The sequence below is a fragment of the Bicyclus anynana genome, chromosome 9, assembly GCF_947172395.1.
Source record: "Bicyclus anynana chromosome 9, ilBicAnyn1.1, whole genome shotgun sequence".
NCBI lineage: Eukaryota > Metazoa > Arthropoda > Insecta > Lepidoptera > Nymphalidae > Bicyclus > Bicyclus anynana.
The window spans coordinates 11357348-11375314 of record NC_069091.1 but is presented as its reverse complement, the minus strand read 5'-3'; the positions used below and the strand labels follow the sequence as shown (position 1 = coordinate 11375314).

General features: G+C 33.6%; 2 protein-coding genes across 6 annotated transcripts in view; one reads left to right on the top strand and one right to left on the bottom strand.

Moving 5' to 3' along the window:
* Nucleotides 1-11319, bottom strand: part of LOC112043925 (multidrug resistance-associated protein 1) — a 67548-nt gene extending 56229 nt beyond the window's left edge. For 3 of the 5 annotated variants that reach the window (XM_024079598.2, XM_024079599.2, XM_052883411.1), the window contains exons 1-4: nucleotides 10869-11318; nucleotides 9204-9509; nucleotides 323-589; nucleotides 41-234 (exon numbers count right to left, since the gene is read on the bottom strand). In XM_024079598.2, the coding sequence (XP_023935366.1) occupies nucleotides 41-234; nucleotides 323-589; nucleotides 9204-9509; nucleotides 10869-10916 (815 nt within the window). In that variant the 5' untranslated portion in view covers nucleotides 10917-11318. Of the gene's footprint in view, nucleotides 1-40; nucleotides 235-322; nucleotides 590-9203; nucleotides 9510-10868 lie in introns of all 5 variants that reach the window. The other 2 variants (XM_024079600.2, XM_024079601.2) reach the window with 1 other exon arrangement.
* Nucleotides 11320-11864: 545 nt separating this feature from the next.
* LOC112043924 (splicing factor U2af 38 kDa subunit) lies at nucleotides 11865-17852 on the top strand. The gene is made up of 5 exons (XM_024079597.2): nucleotides 11865-12133; nucleotides 12439-12593; nucleotides 13761-13918; nucleotides 14813-15012; nucleotides 16002-17852. Exons 1-5 carry the CDS (start codon nucleotides 12090-12092, stop codon nucleotides 16129-16131), a joined length of 687 nt encoding a protein of 228 aa, XP_023935365.1. The 5' UTR covers nucleotides 11865-12089; the 3' UTR covers nucleotides 16132-17852.
* Nucleotides 17853-17967: the final 115 nt, after the last annotated feature.

The window sequence follows — 17967 nt, the reverse complement described above, 5'->3', positions numbered from 1 at the left end:
GATACGCAAATGAAACAAAGTTTGTTAAATGGTTTTATACTTCTCTCTTTTCTTGAGCGTTCTCTCCCAAAATTTGTCAAATTTTGGCACGACTTCTTTCGATGAATCTGGAGGATTGAGTGCCCAGAGATCGCTTTCCGTCAAACTTCTACGGAACCCGGTGAGAGCCAACGGATCGAACCAGCTGAATGTCAATCGGCTCGGAAACCCAGCCGCACTTTCCGGACATTGGTTCTAACAAATAAAATGGTCACATACAGTAATCGATACACGAAACAAAGGTCAACTTGTACACGGGCTTGATACATAATTATTATGTTACCTTCTCAAATTTATACGGCGTATCTCTCGGCGGCAAGTCGGCGAAGCAATTTAATATAAACATCAATATTATCAGAGAGTAGTATATCATATAACTAACGAAATTGTACTGTACATTCTCGTCTTCAGTGAGCGTATAGTGTGACATCACTTCAGATCTAAGTTGCGGTAACCCCGCCAATATTAAAAGTAACCAGAAGAAAAATAGTACCCCCGACGCTCTCATACCATATTTTCTATTGTAGTATAACAACGTTGCTGATAAAATCTGAAACAGAAATGTTACATTAGACAAATATACAGAAAAATCCAAGAGATGGCTGGAGTGTGTGAAAAAAGACATGTGTGTAAAGGGAGTGGATGATGAGTTTATGAGTAATAGAGACGAGTGGACTGCCATGAAGTGGTTTCGAATCCAGCTGGAATGAATGAATCCAGAGGAGCATGCACCTCCAACTTTTCAGTTGTGTGCATTATAAGAAATTAAATATCACGTGTCTCAAACGGAGATGGAAAACATCGTCAGGAAACCTGCACACCAGAGCTTTTTCTTAATTATTATCTGCGCGTGTGAAGTCTGCCAATCCGCGTGGTGGACTATTGGCCTAACCCCTCTCATTCTGAGTGAGCCGAATATGGGTTGATAACGGGAGACGAGTGGAAAAGAGTGACATACTTTTCTGCCCCACTTAAGTGGGATAAGGAAATAGAGATGATGATGATGCAGAAAAATCCAACAATGCGAAGTCTTCGTACATTACAAGATATTACTAGGAGCAATTTTGTTTATCTACAAGTCACAGTTGCAGGATAATTCATTTCCGACTACGATTTACATCAGATAAAAATAATAACTGTAAAATTGTAAAAATCACAGAACAGAAATATTGTTATATGATGAAGACATTATCTATACCGATATTATAAAGAGTTAAGATTTGTGATTTTGTGAGGTTGTGGGGAGTTCTATGGATCAACGAAACCGGTTTTGAATATTATTTTACTAATACACATAATTTTACTTCTAATTATTATTATTGTTATTTTGTTTTCTCTTCGTATTTTTTTTTGCACTATCTCGCATTTCAATACATTAATTCCTTTATACAAAGGTTGTCTGGCAGATATTGCTATAAGCAATAAGACCGCCTTTGGACATACTTGCTGACTATGTTTTGTATATTTATAATTTGTGTCTTAGGCTTTTTATTATCAAGGCATTCCTAAGGGTACGGAACTGGTGAACCTGCAGAGCATCGGCTAGTTCACAATAAAACAATTCGGCAACGCAATAATGATCCTCTAATTACTTATTTATATGGTAAATAGAGAATGGTTCAATGAATTTAAAAAAAGGGTTCATTCGCATCTTGCAACAGTTCAACTGCTGAACCGAAGTTGGTTCGGCAAAGTGACAAAAATATTTCAGACAACATATTTAAAAAAAAAAGTTAAATCTATAAATAACAATATGACGTAACAGAAACCATTGATGAATGTGAAGCGCGTATTTGAGTTAACTACCGGACACCGGCAATGACTTATGAAATAAATAAACAGCAAATGTAATTGCTAAAATATTATACAGTCATCCAAGGCCGGTTTATGTTTACCTTAATAATTGATAAAAAATATTTTACAACCATACGTGTGGTACTGAAAATACCCAACGTTATTTGCGTGGGCTTCTTCGTTATTAAGACGTACTGAATATTTATTTTTGTAACAAAATATAAGTAGTTTTTGTTTGCGTTATAAATATCGCAATATCTCTGTAGATAATTAATATAGCTTAATGCTTTAAAATGGAGATCGTACATATTGGTTAGTTATCCAATAATAGATGATTATGGGTGGGTATTATTAGTGTTTGGGAAACTAATTAGCTAAAAAGTCAGAACATAACTCTTTGAGGTAAATAATGAGTGAGTGCTCTATCAGTTAGTTTTACGTAAACATAATAAAAATAAAGCCTTTTATAATGTAGGTAGTCAGGTGTTACGATTTTCTGGGGTTCAGTGACACGTCCCGATGGCTTAGTGATAAAAACTATCCGCAAAGACAGAAGGGCTTTTTAGAAATGTCCAAAAATTTATCTAGAAAACTCTTACAAAAACACTTATCATCTCAAAAATAATATCTTATAGGTAATTTGACTCAAAAAACTCTGTAATTTAATGTACGCAATAATTCCGGTTGCAAACCAATACCATTTTTGGAATGTTTGGAATGTATTAAGTACTTTAACCTTCCGTTAAAATATTTGTCAAAAATTAAATAATTGTGGACCTGGCAACACTACATATGACCTAATGTGACTGTTGTTAAGTGCAAACCTGTTATTGGAAAAAACTTAAAATACTTAAACCGGTTTACGAACGTGTTTTCCTGTTTTGTCAGTGTTGAGAGTTGGTAGTTGATATTATGTAATGATATCTATCTTAGTCATCAATTTTGATACTTTATATGATACCATAAATAATAATTATTTCTACTTGTCCTGAACGATTAGTCAATGCACAACAAAAACTTCCTACAACAATTTGAAATATAGTATACCGACATGAATTTTTCAGATATCTTAACTTACATTTAGAATACCGTAATAATAATGAGCCGTGATAGCCCAGTGGACATGACCTCTGCTTTCGATTCCGGAGGGTGTGGGTTCGAATCCGGTCCGAGGCATGCACCTCAACGTTTCAGTTGTGTGCATTTTAAGAAATTAAATATCACGTGTCTCAAACGGTGAAGGATAAATATTGTGAGGAAACTTGGATACCTGAGAATGTTCTTAATTCTCTGCGTGTGTGAAGACTGCCAGTCCGCATTGGGCCAGCGTGGTGGACTATTGGCCTAACCCCTCTCATTCTGAGAGGAGACTCGAGCTCAGCAGTGACCCGAATATGGGGTGATAATGATATAGAATACTCGTAAATAAAGAAGGGCATCTATTTATTCCCTTCAAAGAACATTCAGAGACGTATTTCAGAGTTTCTCAGTAGAAATTTCTAAACAGAAATTATAATAGGTACTTAATTATGTCGAGTACAGTAACGGATAGAATGCCGTTACTAAACTAGGTTATAAAAATGCATGTATAATAGAAGCCTACTTGTAGTAAATTAATTTGAACAGGAAATTAGATAAGTATGAGTGATGAAAAGAATATCAAATAGAATGAACCACACAATTGGTGCTACTGGGAGTCCCCGCGCATACTAGATACTTTACAGTTTAATACATATGTACTTACAACGTTGATCACAAACCGCACCGTAACCGCTAATTTTGCGGCTTTGTTATGCAACCAGCGAAAAATTCAACGCGTTTATTATTGTTTTTTGGAAAAGTTTTAATAAATAATTTCTACTATAACTAAAAATTAATTAATACAGAGTCCAACTTGTCCTTTTTTTTTCAACGTTACATGGTAATATTTGATGCCGTCTGTGTTTTAAGCAACTAGTGCGGCTTTTTCGGTAATCTGCGATCAATTTAGCGTCTACATAGAGAGTATGTTTTCTTATTAACTGAACTATGCCAATTCGAATATGCGTTTCAATTGGTTTGTCAGTTATTCGACCAAAGTAATGAACACTTTGGTCAAAGAGATATACATATATGTTAGCGACTTTATTACGTCAATATTTTTCCAAGTTCATGTGTATAGTGCTGTAATCAATAATGGCCTTCGAGAGCTTGTGAAAGCTCAATGTTAACATAATGAATAGAATATGTAGTTATTTATGAGTATACCAATAGCAAAATCTATTCCCATGGTTCTTAGTTTCATTTTTGAATAAGACGTTAAGTAAGCATAATAGTGAAGAAGTCGGCCTCCGTCTCTAAGTCTGTACCAGACATTTAAGTGCGGACCGAGGCGCGTTTGGAACCCTCGTAACTTTAGTTTTAAGTTTTCGACTATTATTCCCACCATTAAATTAAATTAAATTATGACAATCTTGACCTTTTAAAAGTGCTTGTAAACTAAGCCTAATTGAAATAAATGAATTTTGACTTTTTTTTTAAGGCTAGACGCACTCAACTATTGGCTATGCTTCTATGTGACTTCTTTGTTATTAATAATTATTTTTTGTGACAACCCACCCACCCTTGCTTCATCTATCAGAAAATTTCCATTTCCAGTTCTTAGAAGAGAGAAAAATTCAGTATAGCCCAACCCAGAACCTTGTGCTCAGAAGCCACATAGGATAACCACTGAACCAAAGAGAAGAGGCTAAATTATTTGAGTTATTAGTTTATAATAAAAACTAATATTATAAAGAGGAAAGATTTGATTTTTTTTTTTTGCATTGAATAGGCTCCAATTAGAAAAATTCTTTCACTGTTGGGAAGCTACACTATCCCCAGAGTGCTATAGGCTATATTTAATCCTCGGGAAAGGTGACCACGCGGGAGAAACCGCGCGCTGTATGCTAGTGCTATTATAAAATAATATGCTCAAACCTTCGCGATTATTTATTGTGGTGATGCATTAAGATACTTGTGTCAATATTACACAACATTATTTCTGGTGTATTACTATTTGTATAGTACCTTCTACCAGCACTTATTTAGTTTTGAAGCAATGTTGTGAAATACATTACATGACATCTTTGCAAACAACATTACTTTATATTATACTAGCGGAGCATCTGCGTGGAAATAAATGTAAACTTTCAAGCCCTCTTTCACCACTTTTATTTTTAAAAAAATTTATATCACATTATATTTCGTATTTTTTTATGATTTATGAATAAATTTTTAAAACTATAACTCTAACAATGAAGGACTTTCCATACAAACTTTCAACCCCTATTTCAGCCCCTTCTTATTTTATTTTCGAAATAAAAGTATCCTCTAACCTTCTCCGTATTATGGTCTTAAACCGTGCCAAGTTTCATTTGAATTTATTCAGTAGTTTCAGCGTGATGCCCGGGGAAGAAAATCACGGACAGACAGACAGACAAGCAAAATATCGAAAAAGAATATTTTTGGCATCAGTATCGATTATATACTTAATGCCCTCCAACAAAAATTATCAAAACATCTTCAATATACAGAATTTGACCTGTTACAGTTTTATTATAAGTATATAGATATAGAATATATATTGATATATAGATATAGATTCTGTAAATTCACTCTCTCTAAAAAGCACTTGGGTACATTTAAGCTTTCACCATTAGAGAAGTCTCTCTTGAAACAGGTTTATGAATGTTGTGTACTTGTATAGGCTAAAAAGCTAGGTATAAACTATTAATAGAAATATTATGTATATTAATTTTCAATGACTCAATATTTTTATGGTTGGTGGATTTATAATATCTAAAAGGTAGTTGGAAGTAATGCTTGTATTTTTGTTCCTCCTCATCTAATGGCTTGTATTTTTGTTGATAGCAACTTACATTTAACAAATAAATAATAATTGTTTATATAAACTTTGATATCTGTAATAGTTTTTTAATAGTTTACTATTAGCAAACTATTTTTATTTAACTCGCCATGTTAGTATGTGCAGTGGCGTGCACAAGGTAATTAAATAAGGTATGCACTATATAACTAAATAATAACTATAAAACTAAACATTTATAAATTGTACAAAATTCCTTCTTCCATACAGGTTTGTAATAATTCCCTAGGATAGGCAGTTCATTTTTGCATATATTTAGTGCATGGTACTGAGTATGTGTGACTTCGTATAGTTCTATTAAACTGAAATTTTTTGTTTATTTTTAGTGACAATACATACCATGTTACGTATGTTATAAGATAAAGCCATTAAGTTACTCATTTGTATTTATTCTATGTATAGTCAGATCGGGTAGGTATTTTAAACAATGTAAATAAACAAAAACAGCTGACTCAGGGGTGCTCAACATTTTACTACAGCATTATTTACGAATATTGTCATGAAATAAAACTTCCTTTGATAACCAATATTTTTTTTATTCTATATTCCTATATCCTGTTATTTATCTAACAGATAATGTTTCACTTATATTCAGGGTTCCGTAGTCAATAAAGAACCCTTATAGTTTTGTTTTTTATTATGTATAAGCAAGCATAAGGTATCCTCGACATATTTAAACACATTAATCAAAACGGTTTTCTCGGAGGACGATAAGGGTGATAGCTTCGTACGTTTCTTTTTTGGTGACGGAAACGATAGCAATGCGGAATAACTGCTCCGGCTAGTACCAGGCTCCGCTTCACTCATTTTCGTACTAAACTAAATAAAATTAATAAATTAATTAATTAAACAAATAAAAAACCCGACTGCCTATATGATACAAAAACTGAAAAGAAAAAAAACAAGTTCAGTCCAGAAGTGTAGAAAAAAATTAGAAAACAGTCGGGACCTATTATATTGAATATAATGATTTACGTCTACATTTTTTAATAGGTCCCCACTTTAGTTTAATCAGTTTTTGTATCATTTATGCAGTCGGGTTATTCGTTTATTTAATTATTTTATTTCATAATTTTTAGTTAGATAGATGGTGAATTTCGGATTTATTTGTTACGTTTGTTACAAAGTACGATAGTGTATACCTACGTCCAATCGAGGATAAGTAAATATTCAAAAAAATCTACGGAACCCTCGGTGGGCGAATCCGACTCGCACATGTCGAGTTTTATAATCAATATATTTAATTTAGTCTATTTAAGGTATTTTATAACTACACTTCATAAACCTTATAGTCGTCCGCCTCGCGTATTATGTATATACAATTAATAAATAACGTTTTTCTAATTGTAGTTTTTTTTTGGTCATTATATACCATTTTGAAATTCTCACAAAAAGCCCTTGAATTTGATTCCCTTGTTGCAATATTTAAAAAAAAATCACCTCGATTCTATAGCATCTCACAGTCGTCTTGTTGGTTTTTTTTTAATTTCACCTATCTAAGAACACTTGGGTTATTAAAACAAATCTAAGGATATCTGAATTACGTAAATCCGTTCAGCGGTTTCGAAGATATGAGGTAATAAATAATACATACAAGATACGCGCGAAAAACAAACAACAAATAAACAATAATTAACAACAACAACGAAACGAGAACAAAACGAAATAATAAAAATTACAAAGGAAGAAAATACGCCCAACAGTCTGGATTTAGTTAACGAATACTGTGAGGTAGGAGTATTAGTCACAGACAACAAATAAAGTAGTGTTTTGTGCTGTGAAGTGTGTGTGTGTGTGAAATGTCAAATCTTCTTTCACTTAATAACACAAAATCAAAAAATTAATCATAGTATAGGGTATTTCTGCAATAAATGAAAGGTAAAATTCACATTAAAATAAAAGAAAACATCTTCTTTTGATATGAAAATACGACATTTATAAAAATTATTAAAGTTATTATTTAATTTTATAAATGCACATTTAATACCCATAAAACTCAATATCTTTATTTTTCATAATGGTTTGTGACTCATGTCTGCTTGGGTTCTTTTTATGTCGTTTGTATTGTTTTTGTGCAAACTCTATATATTTAACATAGAGGAATTAGAAATGGAAATGCATCGCACCCAAATGCAGCAACAAAATTGTCTGTCGTTTTTTGAAAGGGACGAGGTAAACTCAGTCATTGAAAATATTTAACAAGAATAAATAATAAAATATTTAACAAGAATAATATAATCTGTACACAGAACGTTAAATTAATGGATTGATGTTCTGTTCGTTCGTTCGTTAGAAGAATAGAATCGATTTTTCTTTTAGATATTGTTTTTATTACAAATTTATTATAAATTATAATTATGTTTTTGACGACCTCCGTGGCGCACTGGTACGCGCGGTGGATTTACAAGACGGAGGACCTAGGTTCGATCCCCGGCTGGGCCGATTGAGAATTTCTTAATTGTGCCAGGTCTGGCTGGTTACCACCCTACCTACAAAACGTATCGCTAAGCGATTTAGCGTTCCGGTATGATGTCGTGTAGAAATCATACCGTCCATCTTAGATTGCATCATCACTTACCATCAGGTGAGACTGAAATCAAGGGCTAACATGTAAAGAATAACAAAAATAAAATAGAAATATTTTCAAATTGAACGTCACGTCATCTTTTACTGAATTAGAAGTTGTTGGCCGTTTTTTATGCCATTGAACTACTTACTACACAAACCGGAATATTTAGGGAGTTTTTTAGACGACGAAAACGATTACAACAATGAAACATCGATACAATCGAACAATCTAACGCGTTTGTTAGTTTTTTTACACGCGTTAGCCGCTCAACTATCCCAGTCGATTTTACAAACACTTCTAAATGCCCCGCTCTATATAGATAGATCGTTGATTCTTTGACAGAGAGGTAACGTCTTGCGAGGTAGGTCCTTCTATTATTGGTCCGAGATAATTAATTTATTGTTTGTGAATCCGGGCTCAAAAGGGTTAGAACCCAGAGCCGTAAAGCTTATTATTAAAAATACAATGTATGTGAATCGAAACGAAAAGTGTCGCCCTAAAAGAACCTTTTTGAGAAGTGATATGGTTGTGTAAAAAGCCTAAAGTTGTGGACTATAGTATACATATTTTTTCAATATCATTGATCATTAACAAAAATCACTTATACTACATCAATACTCGATGTGTACTGTTTACCAATAAACAAATTAGAAATGAAGTAGAAAATGCATGTCATTTCACAATTTATTTATATTTAAAAATATGGATTGTTTGTGTATTAGTTATTCAAAATATATTAAGTAACTAATTGTTTTAAGCTTATTGATTGAATGTATTTTCATTCATTTAAAACCAAGTTAACAATGTTTGAAATGACTAACAATTTATATTTATTTAGTTTGTTAGTAAACAGTACAGTTTTTATTTTTAAGTGAATTATAATAAAAAGTTACTTACAAAAGTGAGTATCTTGACAGTTGGTGCATAGTAGTCTGCATTGAAGACATCTTCTTCCTCTTTTGAAGACTTGTGAACTGTCACCCCCAAATCCACAAACTTGAGGAGTATCAGCAGACATGTGACAAGCAGTTTGCTTAAGTTTAAAATGTTCCATGGTATATTCCTCTCTTTGCTGTTTATAATGTAGTAGGCATCAAGGAAGGCGGTCACCCAGAGGTAGAGGCAAGGTATCCATACTAATACAGTTCTTTCCAGACAGGGGGTGAATTTGGGGTTATCTGTATACCATGTTAAGTTGCTGTCCTAAAAGTGAATTATAATATTAAATGGTGCATCCGAATGATGATAGACCGTATTGTAGCAGCTTAAAGCCAAAGTTTGCAAATGCAGTCACAGTTTTGGCCAAAAGCTATATAATTCTATGTTATAACTTGTTTGTGGTGAACTAAAATTACTAAAACACTGCAATATGTTGCAGTGTTTTAGTAATTTTCTGCACTGTAATGTTTTGATAAAGGTTTGTTATTTAATTACAATACAACATATTTGGATGAAATTTAATACAGAGATAATATAGTCTACAATAGCACACAGAGTGCATTTTATACAAGAATTCCTCCAGGAATAAAAAATCTATGTAGGTGAAATAGGAACAGCTAGTTTTAAATAAGAAAGTTTGAATGTAGGGCATTGGGTAGCCATATAAACCAAAGCAGCAGAATGGATTACGATGAAACTTGGCTTGGCAGTTGCTTAATAAAGTGGATCAACACTTAGTATACTAAAACTCAACTGATTTCATGTGGGGATTTCATGGCAATTGGACATTTATGATATCCGTAAGGATGACCTTAGTTAAGTCTTACAATATAAAAAATATTTAACCACAAGATGAATAATGTTGTTTATATTAAAATAGGTAGAAGATCCGCTTTTCAAACCAACAAGAAAAATATAATTAACCTATTATGAAATAAAAAAGAACAGGTTATTTCATGGTCACGATGCTTTAGAAAATGTCTACGGTCAGGGTCACTTAAGACTGTTATTAGGTATCTCTCAATTTATCTGCTATGATTATATAAATATAACAATTTATAACTTATGCATATATATACACAACATTCAAAATTTTTGATACTTGAATTATAATGGACAAATTGTTTAAAAAAATAGTGACCTTAGCTCATTATTTTTTTTATTGAAAATTTTACTATTAAGCTTAAGATGTAGATGTATTTAATTTATAGTTATAACTTAGAATTAGCAATATGCATAATATATTAATTAAAAAAAAAACATGTTTCTCAGATGTAATTAAAATTATAAGAATACTCTATCAGCTAGTTTATTATATTATATGTAATATGATTGTCATACATTTCTTTAACTTTTAATAATTGTTAGAATAAATATTTTATCTTTTCGATGACAATAATTAACATTGATAAAAGAATCTAAGGTTAACTACCAGTTAAAAATATCTAATTAATTACAAAAATGAAATTTTTGTAACACAAGTAGGTAACCTAAATCATTCATGGAGACATTTATGTGTATTCTATCAACATACCAATTTTAATACACGAGTACATTTCAAATTTAACCTTGTAGTTACTGTAATTTGTAGCTGTTATGCCCCAGGGTCAAAGACCTACTTACCCAAAATTCAGATCCACAGAAATCGTCGAGCGTGGAATTATAAGACATTGTCACTAATTGTTTAATAAAATTGTTTTTGCCATGTAACTGTTGATGAGATCACTATTTATTTATTTGAGTTAACCATACATCAATGATTTTAATTCGCTGCTTCTAAGAAGTTATCAGGATCCATTCACTGTTTATAGTTGCAATAACTGGATGACAACGTTCTTCCACTTCACCACATACACCATACACAAAACGATTGAACACGTTACAAATCTGGCTAAATAAGCTATGTAATGTCCAGCAGCAACGTTGCAATTATTTTACACGGTAAACGCGGAGCGCCTCACCCCCAAACACGTTGGTTCTTCACCCGTCGCCCGCGCCTGTTCGACCCACAGACGGCTAAATTCGAACCAAACAATCCAATCCACCTTATTCTTTCTCACGGTAACCTCCTAGCACGCCCACAGACAGAACATTGCAGCAAGCTTTCAAAAGTTGTCAGCTGTCAATTTTTTGTCAGATTCTGTCAAATATATCGAAAGATAAAATGACAGGACGTCGGAGGAAAATATCCGTAGACAAAAAATGAAATAGACAACAGAACTGTACCGCACCCAAATTCACCAACAAAATGTCTGTTTTTTTGAAGAGGACCATAGAGTAGAATGAAGTGGACATACCTATAGATGTAAGACCGGCTTAAAACCAATTAAAACATTCCATTTTAAACAAAAAAACCCTATAGACATACCATATTATTATCAAAGAGAACATGGTAAACTAAAACATATTCTGTGTCCCTACACTACTCACAACGATTAGTTTGATTCACGATACACACACAGTATTTTTTTACATTAATTAGCAATACATCAGAGACAGGTCCCTGTAATAATTCATCTAGGTTCCTGTCTAGTGTCTATCTCAGACTAGTTGAAAAATATTTAATCCATAGAAAAAAAAAGCGTTTCTTTTTTATCTATGGCTTGGCGCCGCGCCGCGGCTCCGTTCTTTTGTTTATGGAAATTGGAAAATATAAAAAAAATTGTAGCTGATTAAATGCGAATTGCGAAGCGAAGGTGTTTTGAAACGAATATTTGGATGAAAAATATAAATAACATGTGTTGAAATATTTAAAGTTAAATTAGAAACCTTGTGTATTCTTATGTTTCAAGTCTAAAGAGTTTTGTAAGTGTTACTACCCAACTGTCACGTAGTTGATCTATTATGGCCGAATATTTGGCGGCTATATTTGGTACCGAAAAGGACAAGTAAGTATTTAGTCTTGGTATCTCATGTTATAATAAATGGCGATGAAAATTCTGTATCATTTAACTAAAAATTAAGAATATTGCTGTTCTTATAGAAGTTTCAAGTTCTGTTTTGAGGTTATGTATTACTTATCCAAGCAAATTCACAACCTATCATTAAATGTAATTATGCTATTCTAGGCAATAAATGTAATATACTTTTATTAATGAATAATTGGAATAATGATTTTTCCTTACACCTAAGTACCAATATGTTGAATATCAACTTGTTCAAACTATACAATGAAATGTTTTTCGCATTACAGAGTTAACTGCTCCTTTTACTTTAAAATTGGAGCCTGTCGACATGGGGACCGATGTTCTCGTATTCATAATAAACCTACTTTCTCACAAACTGTGTTGTTGCAAAATTTGTATGTGAACCCTCAGAACTCAGCCAAATCTGCAGATGGTAGTCACTGTAAGTATACAAATAGATAATATTTTGTAGTAAATATGTGACTTTATCTAAATAAGTAGCCTTAATGATGAAGTCTATCCAAGCAGCCTGAGCGACATTCTATTCCCATATTGAACACTTCATTGAGATGCAGTGCAGAGTAAATAGTTATTCTAACATGAATGTTCTGAATGTAAACTACCAATGTGGTTGTTATCACATAGTAGGGTGTTAGCTATTATATTATAATCAACATCTTAACACTTTGCCAGCGGCTGATTTTAATGTGGTTTTTTCATGCGAGCGGTTTTTGGCAATATTGAGTATACATTATCTAGCTCCAAAGTAAGAGTAGCTTGTGTTATGGGTGGTAAAATAGGTGATTTTCTTTAATCATATTAATTAGTATACAACACATAAGTACCTACTTATATAATGTATAAACACACCCTGACACAAGAAATCAACCATGTTATTCACACAAGTAATTTCCAGTTGTGAGAATCAAACCCACATCTTTGGATGCAGCAGGGTCATTACCCAGTACACTAACGGGTCATCCAAAAATTTATATGTAGTAATTATGATACAATCAGGTGTCTTAGTACCCATAACATAGGCTACTTTTACTGGGTTAGTGATGTGTGTATTGCTGCACCAATTTTTCTGTAATTTCTGTTGATGCTGTATGGGGCCCCTTAGACCCTGTACCAAAACATTCCTTGGTAGCCTTTTCTATTCTAAACTGAATTAAAGTTACACTTTTTGTACCACAGAAAAGTATGCAATTATTCTGATTTTTCTCACTTTTTAAACCTTCCCTATACCTCCATGAACATTTCAAGACCAAGATAAGATAAATCCGTTCAGCCGTTCTCGAGTTTTAGCGAGACTAACGAACAGCAATTCATTTTTATATATATAGCTTAATAGTAATAATAATTTATTTATTTGCATTAAACATGGGTTACATTGGTTATAAAATTAAATATATATTTCAATCTGAATATGTTTATCCATGTGTGCATAGTCATTTATATGTTTTTGTGCTGTCACATTACTATTACATTGAAAGCTAAGCTGTTACCCTGAGATAGAATAACTATACTATATTGGCAAAAAGCTTAGGGATTGTAAGTGACTAAAAATTAAATGATAGGATATGATAATTTTTTTTAAATTCTACAGTGGTGGTAGCAAATGTGTCGGACGAAGAGATGCAGGAGCACTATGATAATTTCTTTGAAGACGTTTTTGTTGAATGTGAAGACAAGTATGGGGAAATTGAGGAAATGAATGTGTGTGACAACCTTGGAGATCATCTAGTGGGAAATGTTTATATTAAGGTATGGTACCATATCTATTTACGAGTATTTCAATGCAGGCTTATTCACTATCTTTAACTTATGCTAGTTGACAATATACAAAATTGAGGTAAATTGCATAAGGAAATTGAAAACTCCAAAATTATTAAATATTTTTGAGAACAGATTAAAGAAATATTCTAATACATTCCTTTATCCAAAGGTTATCTGGCAGATATTGCTAAAAGAAATAAGATCGATCATCTTTGCACATAATTATATAATAATAAATACTAATAGGTAGGTAGTACTTATAAATATCCTAAAACTATTCTAACTAATCTATATATTAAATAATTAATTATGTTATGCACTAGTTAATAATGGGTCCTTTTGGGTATAAACTTCCCATCTTTTTCCATTTGTCCTTTTCTTTTGTCAGTTCTATCCAATCTTGGCCAGCTACTGCGGTGATATTTTCTACCCATTTTCCTATTGGCCTTTCTACTTTTCTTTGACCAAGTGGAACTTTCCAATAAGTAATTTTCTTGAACCACCGTATGTCCTTTTGCCTGCAAAGGTGACCTGCCCATCTCCACTTTAGTCTTTGTGCATGGTCCAGAACATCTGTGAGATTAGTTTTTTCCCTAATATTTATACTGTTTACTTTATCAGCTTTTTTTAGTTTCAAGGTACTCTTTTCCATTGCTCATTGTATGGTAATGAGTTTATGTCTTAACCTTGTGTTGTAGACCCATGTTTGACAGGCATAGGTTAGGCAAGGCAGAATAGGTCTTTGCACATGATTGTATTCTATTATTTTCTTAGTCATTGTTTTTTTGGTGCAATAAAGTATAAATAAATAGGCAGCAATAATATAGGTAGGTGCATAATCCAAAGCAGTTTAGTCTATAAAATGATATTACTGGATTTCAGTTTCGCCGTGAAGAAGACGCGGAGAAGGCAGTCAATGACCTTAACAACCGTTGGTTTGGCGGGCGGCCTGTGTACGCCGAGCTGTCGCCCGTCACCGACTTCCGTGAGGCTTGCTGCCGGCAGTACGAGATGGGAGAGTGCACCAGGAGTGGATTCTGTAACTTCATGCACCTCAAACCCATCTCCAGAGAACTGAGAAGGTATGTGTTGTATTATCATTTTATCACTATTGTTTTAGTATGATCAGAAATTTCAATGCATACTTCTTTGTCATTACACTCTTGACAGAGTGCTTGTGGTCGTTATTTGGGTGTGGTGGCAAGCCTCACTAACTGTCGCCATTCCTCCCATAGTGTGGCTTTCCTAGCACATTTGTGGAGCAATCCATGGAGAGCCGTTTTTACTTGATCAGTCCAGCGCATTGGTGACTTGCGCTCTTGTGCCCTCTACCTTTCCTTGCACCACAAGTCTCTATGGACGTGTAATATGACCAAAGAAAGTCAGTATGCGACAGGGCTATGGAAGAAAGACTGTATGATGCCCAGTTCTTGGAGGAGGACCTTTTTTTGATATGACCAATATTCCCATTCCCCTCCAAGTAGTCATAAAATACTGTCCCAGGAGTGGGTACAACAATAGTTCAGCAAGAGCGGATCGTATCACACCTCCACTGGAACCACAACCTCTTGGTGATGAATCTTTGCGGTTGAACTGTTGAGGCTTCATTTTGTAGTTCAGTTAATAGTATGAAATCCAACAAGTTTTTCACTGACCAGTGATAATGATATGCAAAAATTACAAAAAATATATTGGGGATATTACTAGTTTGTGTAAAAAATACTCAGGTCAGGCTGTATACAGGTTGCGTGGGAGTATTTCCCATGAGTCTAGCATTATATTCTTTTAGGAAAATTAATTAAAAATGTCTAAGGAACATGTGTTCTAAAATGATCTTCAGAGTATAAAATATTTCTTTTGTAAATAAGCCAGTTGCCACCCTAACCGTGGTAACTAGCCACGGCCATAGCCTCCCACCAGCCAGACCTGGACCAATTAAGTAAATCTCAATCGGCCCAGCCGAGGATCTAACGGACCTTCGTTTATTAGTAAATCTATAACGCATACCACGGAGCCACAGGCCGTCAATAATAGTATTAACCGTCAAATGAACGAATTGAATTGATTCCAGGTACCTGTACGCGCGTCGTAAGGGCGGTCGCAAGTCGCGCAGTCGGTCGCGCGAACGTCGCCGTCGCTCGCGCTCCCGGGAGCGTCGCGGTCGCGAGCCGCCGAGGAACTCGCGCTCGGGCCGATACTAACTGTATTGATACTGACCGCACACAATAGCACAGGCTAGTCTGGCAAGTTCGTTGATGACACTCCCACGATATGCGGGCGAAGGGGGGAAAGACTTCGCGAGTGTGAAGTCGTGCGTGCGGGGAAGTGAGGTGCATCAGTCGTGGGTTTTTCATTCATCGCTACACTACTCCCGGCCCGCGCGGGCCTTCGGGAGTGTTACGAACGAAGTTGCCAAGCTATATAATGATTATATCATTGGAATTTGGGTATTTGACAATTATTTTTTATTGTTTACATTAAAAGCTCAGAATACAGAAAACACCAGAAGACATAATAAATATGGTTCAATCGTGACGTCATTCTTCGTCAGATCATTTCAGAATTTTTTTTGGTATTTAATTGTTAATATTGATTTAATTTTCTCGTATGTCTCATAAAAATCGATATATTATATTTAAAGTTAGTCAAATACCCAATTCTTAGTACCGACTGAAGAGTTTCGTACGGCATTTGCTTTTGTTTATGATGAAGGTGGACTGACTGTGTGCGATCAATTTTAAAATTAAGTCTTATTTACATTTTCGTGGTATGGTATATTTTATTTAAATATAATTGTATCATGTTTCAGCCTAAATTATAGATCTATTACAATATCTGTTTAGATATTTTTTCGTTCCGGTATAACTTCATATAAAACAAGTTAAAATCAATGAAAAACCCCTGAAGTTTATGAAATCAACTAGAATAAGCCAGAAATGCTTCCATCACAACAGAAAACTTTAAATGGTGGTTCAATATGTGAGGTGGATCAAAGAAAATTTTTTACTGGCTTTCAAATGAAAAAAAACGCATGAAAATCGGTCCCTTCGTTTGTGAATACAATGCCATAGACAGACAGACTTCGACGTCAAAATTATTGAAAGCCTTTTTTGTTGTGCTAGGGGTTAAAAAACGTCGTGAACGCTTATAAAATCCGATTATTATGTGAAATGAAAATTTACTTTATTTTTAATGCCTCGTTTGCCAACGGTGTTCAGAATATGTGGCTTGATTCGATAGCTAATAATAATAAAATATAGCTATTAGCTAGACTCCGCGCCACGAAACAAGTCCCTTAGACGCGGCACTAATGTCATAATGGCGTTCATAGTCATTTGGTAATGGCGTTCTTATTGTCATTTGTGCAAGGCGCTGACAATTTTTGTTTAGGTTTTAGCCGCGGCACTTCTTTCGTGGCACGGGGTCTATAGAATTCATATACCTATTGTCAGTTCATACAAAGTTTAAACCTCAAATGTTATTTAAATAGTGTGCTTATGATTTGGAAGGTTGACGAAATAAAAAGTACTTTTGTACTATTTTTTTTATTAAATGAAATGTTTTTTGTAGAAAATAGAATACCCAAACCACGAAATGTACCGAAATGCAGCAACTGATATCCACTTTTTAGGTTATGTGACAAAGTAATTTTCACATACAAGAGACTCGTGCTGTCTCCCTTACAACATTTTGACTGACAGAGACAGACAGAGATCATTGATATTTTTACATAAGTGTAGTGTTAAAATATGTCTGCCGTAGATATGTAATTTATATTTGAACTTATAAGTTTTCTAAGAAAATATATATAGCTACTAAAATATTCTCTAAGGTACCTGTTGCTGTATTTCGTATTCTATAATAGTGTTATAATAAGAAAATGTAATGTATTGCATTAATAATAAGAATTCATTCCTATAAATTAGTTGTTTTATTTGTAACAGAAACATAAACAAAAGAATTGCAAAGTCAGTGAAGAAGTCGAATTCTGAAAGTTATGCACACAGTGTATAATGATAATAATTATAATGATATAA

Excerpts from the sequence above, each read along its gene's own strand:
- LOC112043924 (XM_024079597.2), top strand. The coding sequence starts at position 12,090 with ATGGCCGAATATTTGGCGGCTATATTTGGTACCGAAAAGGACAA. Across the intron at positions 13,919-14,812 it reads TGGGAAATGTTTATATTAAG|TTTCGCCGTGAAGAAGACGC; the intron begins GTATGGTACCAT and ends ACTGGATTTCAG. Across the intron at positions 15,013-16,001 it reads ATCTCCAGAGAACTGAGAAG|GTACCTGTACGCGCGTCGTA; the intron begins GTATGTGTTGTA and ends AATTGATTCCAG.